General features: G+C 35.2%; 1 protein-coding gene across 1 annotated transcript; it reads left to right on the top strand.

Moving 5' to 3' along the window:
- The first annotated feature begins 725 nt into the window (after positions 1–725).
- LOC132632654 (dof zinc finger protein DOF5.6-like) lies at positions 726–3,253 on the top strand. Its single transcript, XM_060348669.1, has 2 exons — positions 726–1,052; positions 2,041–3,253. The coding sequence occupies exons 1-2, from the start codon at positions 1,002–1,004 to the stop codon at positions 2,890–2,892; spliced, it is 903 nt and encodes a 300-aa protein (XP_060204652.1). The 5' UTR covers positions 726–1,001; the 3' UTR covers positions 2,893–3,253.
- Positions 3,254–6,179: the final 2,926 nt, after the last annotated feature.

Below are 6,179 nucleotides of genomic sequence, written 5' to 3'. Positions count from 1 at the left end.
TGCGAAATCAAATGGATCATAAATTTTTAGGTGGGTTTGCAGCGATGATGTTAAAAAATAATTCATTGCACTCATTCATCGGAAAAAAATTATATATTCATCAACATTTGAACAACCCTACCAAAATTTCTAGCTCCGCCACTGCACTCCCACCTTGTCTCGGATAGCCTCATTCCTAATCATGTCACTCCTGGTGCGCCCACACATCCATCTCAACATTCTCATCTGGCACATAAAGTCATAAATGGAACATGAAAGTATTTATGAAATTTAATTGAATGGATTATTACGCTATTTTTCATTTTATAATATCAAACTTTTAAAAGGAGAATTAGAAATACTTGTTATTCTAAACAATTTCGCCTAACAGTGAAAGAAAGTTATAAATTTAACGCGCGGTCAATGCTTATATCATATGAGTTTAAGCAATACATATCGTTAGTGTAAATAATTTTATATAATTAGATTATTTTCACCAGTTAAAGCAATCTTATTCCAAAAATTTAAATTTCATATATTAAAGAGGTTATTTATAAGTATTGCTATTTAAATGACATGTTAGTGTAAATAATTATTTACACACCGATGAATTAAACTCAAACTAATGGCATAAACTCTAGTGGTAAAAGTGGGCCTACATAAGTTGTCACCGACGATATATAGAACGAAGAAGTTTAAGCACACTAGCAGCAAAGCAGCAGCGAGTTGTACACCCCACAGCAGGCCCCACGGCTGCCTTTATCTTCCTTCATATTCACAATCTCAGCACCCATTTGCATACTCCCACAAAGCATATCAATCTTCTCTCTCACTATCCCCCTTTGGATTTATCACTTACCAAAGTCTTTCACTTCCCCCTTTCTATCCACTAATAGGAATATTTGAGACTCGCAGGATAGAAACTGAGGAATTATGTTGTGTATTTAAAACACTTTGCACATATTGCACGTAGCTAGCTGGTGGTGTTCAGTTGAAAAGAGTGTAAATAGAGTAACTAATTAATGGGGATTACTTCTCTACAAGTTTGCATGGATTCATCTGACTGGTTACAGGTCTGTGAAATTCAATGCCATTGCATATTTTCTTAAAGTTCATTATATTTATAAAGAGTAGCCTTCATTTATCTTAGTTACCATCCCATGCATGTGAATTTCATTTTCTTCAGTGTTATAAGATCGTTCTTTATGTCTTTATGGAGTACTTCCGTAGAAACACTTGATGCGTAGGCGATATACTTTAGTTTAGCTCTTTTTCAGTGCAAAAAAAAAAATAAAAAAAATTTGAAACCCTGTATTCACACTTGTCTTGTGTTTTTACTGTCTTAATTTGACAAATCCCACAAAACATCCAAAATCAGAAAATTAATCACCAGATATAAGCTGAAAATGCGATAAGCCAAATTTGGAACTTGTATTATCCTCTTTATGGCATTCGCACTTTGAAGTGTGTAACTCTAGAAATAACATTTTTTTCTCTTTTATATAAAAAAGGTCACCTCATATGAGTTCCTGTGAGGGAACAATAGCAATCTCCTCCCTCCCTTTCAGTTTATGAGAAAAAAAATTCTTTTTAACACGTTAAAAAAAAAAAGAACGATAACCTTTTAACTTGAAAATAAACTTCCTATTTTTTATCATCTATGACAAACTTTTATAGCCGTCACACTAATGTTATTACATTTTTAAGACAAACTTCAAAAATGTTACAAGACACACAAATATTATAAATAGAATACATGTTTCAAAATTTAATCATATATTTCTTAGACTTTGTATCTAATTAAATTGTTTATTCATAGATGAAAACAAAATGAAAATGATCGGAGTACCAATGATGTCCTCGAGAATCTACAGATTGTTATTCTGCACAAAATCCTTGTACTTCCTTGGGAATGCCACACTCTAGCTTTCTAGCTAATTCCAAATCTTGTTTTTTGAACATTTTTTATTAGAAGACAAAAGAATGTCCACGGTGCAGGTATGATACGAGTTAACTCTGACATGTCCCCACACTGATGCTTTACTTGTTTAATTTCTTCAGGGCACAATTCACGAGGAGGGTGCAGTAGGCATAGATTCTTCTTCACCATCTGACGGCGATCACATTAATCTGACATGCTCAAGGCCCTTAATAGTAGATCAAAGAAGGCTAAGACCCCCACATGACCATTCCATCAAATGCCCTCGTTGTGAATCTACTCACACCAAATTCTGTTACTACAACAATTACAGCCTCTCTCAGCCTCGTTACTTCTGCAAGACTTGTCGTAGGTACTGGACTAAAGGTGGTACGTTAAGAAACATCCCTGTTGGTGGTGGCTGCCGCAAGAACAAAAAAGTTTCCTCCAAGAAATCTAACTCTAATAGTGAAACTTTAGCTACTAATAATAGTAACCAAAATCTTCCAGAAATGCCCTTTGCTCATCATCAGTTCATGAGTAATGCTAACTTTGGGCATCAGGGTAATTTCATGCTTGAAAATCAAACCCCAATTATTGATTTCATGGAAAGCAAGTACGAGGCCTTAGTGGGTACTACTTCAAGAAACCAAGATTTTCTTGGGAATGGTGATAATATTGGAATGATGAGTAGTACTGGATTTGGTCATGATAATATTATCGCACCAAATTTTCAATTTGGAATGACGACCAATATGGATAATGGGAACAACTTTGGAATGCTGTTGCCTTACCAAAATAATCATCATCATGAGGAACAACAAAATACCAACGCAGTTGATGTGAAGCCAAATCCCAAGATGTTGTCACTAGAATGGCATGACCAAGCTGGCAAAGAGTCATTTGGGTATTATTCTGGTAATGGTGGCCTAGGATCTTGGACGGGCTTGATGAATGGTTGTTATGGATCATCAGCAACGAACCCTTTAATCTGAAAATTAAGTGAATTATTCACTTTGATTAGTGAATGTTTGTGAATTAGGGTTCATGCTAATGCCATGTAGTATCATGATGAGTTCATGTTTTGAGCATATTAATTAGGTAAAGAATATTTACCCGTTCTTAATTTGGCCTAAATTCCTTTTTGGTGTGAAAGGCCGCGTTTGCTCTCTCAACTTTAATTTTCTCCATGCGGAGGACTTTTGGTATGAACGGGAGATATTGTAAGAGTCCACATTTTACAATTACCACTTGCTTTTAGTTACCGTAACTCGGAAGGTATTCATAGTTGCTGCTTGTAAATTTGTTTCCGATATCCGCAAAGATAGTTCAATGCTCCGTCTGAACCTTTTTTTATTTTTTATGTCCCATTTCTTTAAAATTTGTCAGTTAAAAAAAAAGAAAGATACAATATGATACTGGAAGCAATTTAATTTTAAATTTCTTACTTTATAGTTGCAAAAATATTAGTATGACATCTTTTATAAATCACAAGTTTAAAAAATATTCATTTTTTTAAAAAAAATCATGTTGAGTCATATTAGGTCGCCATAAATTCAAACGTGAAATAGACTAGTTCCCTTTTCTCCGATATTCTTCATTTTATAGGATTTGAGTTTGATTTTGTCGGAACTTACATAATAAACATTTGAGAAATTTTTTACATTTGAATTTTAATATATTAATAATGGTTGGATTAGATGATGAATATGAAGAAGCTACATACGTTACACTTTTGCTTTCACGTATATATAAGAAATTAAAGGGTCTCAACTTTGAAAATTGTGGCAGAGGGTTATGTGACAGCACACCTTTTGAGTTCTTTATGAAAAGAATGTACGTAATTGCACCTTCCTTTACTGATGTATCTTTGTTTGGTGAACCAATTACTGTAGCTATACTAAGTAAAAGCGAACGGAGCGAACGGAGGGAGTATTAAAGTGGTAACGTTAATCTTCTTATCTAATACCGTAACTAATTTCACGAGCCTTTCGAGCATTTAAAATGAGATAAAAGCTATCATGTGAGTTTAGTTCAGCTTTCTGTTTATCGATTTAATTCCCAAATACAATCCTTGAATATCGGTCACCATAGTTGCATGCCCTTGCCCGCTTGATCTATAAGGAAAAGATACCTACATGGCCACCCGGATAATTACTTGGCATAAAATGGCCTAACTCCCAACTTATTGCCTGTCCTAGTCATTTTCTTCAATTATAGTCAATTTTCTCTGCAACTAACCCTCTTCTTCCTCACCCATCTCCTTCATGCCAGAAGACATGAAGTGTCGTAGCTTCGTTATGTTGAATGAAATAAACCATAACTAAACTTCAGACCATGACGTTTGAATTTTGATACAATATAAGGGGTCATTTAATTTGGTACGCGGACTAAACTATCCCAGAATTATAGTCCTGAGAGTAATATATCCCATCTGGGAGGTGGAGTAAAATAATCCCAAGTTTGATAGAATAAGATGGGATATCCACAGTTAAGTTTGACCTTCAGTTTATTCTCTGTTCGGTAGAAAGTACTTTAAGGATAAATTTATACCTCCTACCAGACAAAGTATAAAATTAATCGAAACTTAATCCTGAGATATCCCACCTTATCCTGTGTATCAAACGACCCCTAAAGTGATAAAAAAGGTTGCTCAGATGGTAAGCATCTCCACCTACAGCCGCAGGGTCGTGGGTTCAAGTTAGCAATATAGCTCCAACAAAGGGGGCAAAAAACGGGAGGGGTTAAAAGAAGAAGGTGGTATATATAAAAGCTAAAATCAAACCTCTTTTTAGGGTATGTCATATCAAGTTAACTTAATCCCGTTAACTATTTTGCACATCTGTCTGTTTAGCGGCGGTTAGAAATCAACAGTCGAAATTTAAACAGTAAACGGCGTTTACAAAACCGTCGCAAGCTTAAGCTTTGTTGTTGCTATTTTGATATGCTACATTATTATTTTGCATTGATCTTGAGTTATATATTTATTTTGTGACAGAAATCACATGTTTAGTTATTTTTGAGTTGTCTAGTTTAAATTTTTGTGACAAAATTTATATATTCCTCCAAATTTTATTGACAAATCCACATATTTCTCACAAACTTGTGATGGAATTCACATGTTTGCCACAACTTTGAGAAATTGTGACAAATCTATATATCCGTCAGAAATTTGTGAGGATCCATATGTCTTCACCATTATTTCAGCATTGGTAAATATCACAATTTTTGTGACGAATTCTATATTTTTAGAAGAGAATTGAGAATTCTCAGAATTTGAGTGTTTTGAGTGCTTGCCGTTGGAGAGAATTCAAAGAAGAGGAATGCCTTTATTTTGGGTGGTCATTAATTTTTGTCCCTCAAATTAGTGGTCTTTAATTTTTGATCTTCGCCTAATATCATGAGGTTTGCGGTTCGAACCCCCAGCTCGGTAAAAAAGAAAATCGCAAGGCAGAGTTTTGCCTGCGAATTCAAATTCTACCTGACGATTTTTTTTTTTTTTTTTTTTACTGAATGGGGGTTCGAACCCGGAGACAGAATTTTGCCTGCGAAACTCTGTCTTGCAAATTCAAATTCTACCTGGCAAAATATTTTAAATTTTTTGACTGAGCGGGAGTTCAAACCCGAAATCTAGGAATTTTAGGCGAAGGCCAAAAATTAAAGGCCAACAATTTGAGGGCCAAAAATTAAAGACCAGAGCATTTGAAGGACACTCCGCACAAAAAAATGAATTTCTCCAACGAGTTGCGCAATTAGGGCCACAATAATACACAAATCTGTGGATCACAATGTAGGCCATTGGTAATCGTACTGTTGTCTTTGGTTCTCAGTGGTAGGCAGACTTTTTCTAGGCCCGGTTATTTGGGTGAAGCATTTGGTCCTAGCCGAACCTTAAAGGCCCATATATTTCTGGTGATTTGGGTCACATCCGAGTATCCAATATTCAATTGGCCCAGTTTTATCTCCTACTAAGAAAGACATAAACCCAGCAAACAAATTGGCAACTGTTATAAAATAATATTAAAAGTACACGACACAAGAGATATAGCCAATGAAGTTGGGAGAGAGGGAGATTTTTGTTGTCTCTATAATTTCTACAAGTAAACTCCTATTTATAGGAGGAAATAAGGTAACAACTTGGTGGCCATACATACTTGGTGGACAAGTATCCTTGGTGCCCAAGTTCATGTGATGGATATCCACTTTACAGCACTCCCCCTCGGATGTCCGCTAATTAGATGATGTGCCTCGTTAAAATCTTATTTAGGAAAGAAAAACCTGG

Source organism: Lycium barbarum, chromosome 3 (genome assembly GCF_019175385.1).
Source record: "Lycium barbarum isolate Lr01 chromosome 3, ASM1917538v2, whole genome shotgun sequence".
In the NCBI taxonomy this organism is placed as follows: domain Eukaryota; kingdom Viridiplantae; phylum Streptophyta; class Magnoliopsida; order Solanales; family Solanaceae; genus Lycium; species Lycium barbarum.
Note: the sequence above shows the minus strand (reverse complement) of the source record. Positions and strands in the feature narration are given on the sequence as shown.

Excerpts from the sequence above, each read along its gene's own strand:
- LOC132632654 (XM_060348669.1), top strand. The coding sequence starts at position 1,002 with ATGGGGATTACTTCTCTACAAGTTTGCATGGATTCATCTGACTGGTTA. Across the intron at positions 1,053-2,040 it reads ATTCATCTGACTGGTTACAG|GGCACAATTCACGAGGAGGG; the intron begins GTCTGTGAAATT and ends TAATTTCTTCAG.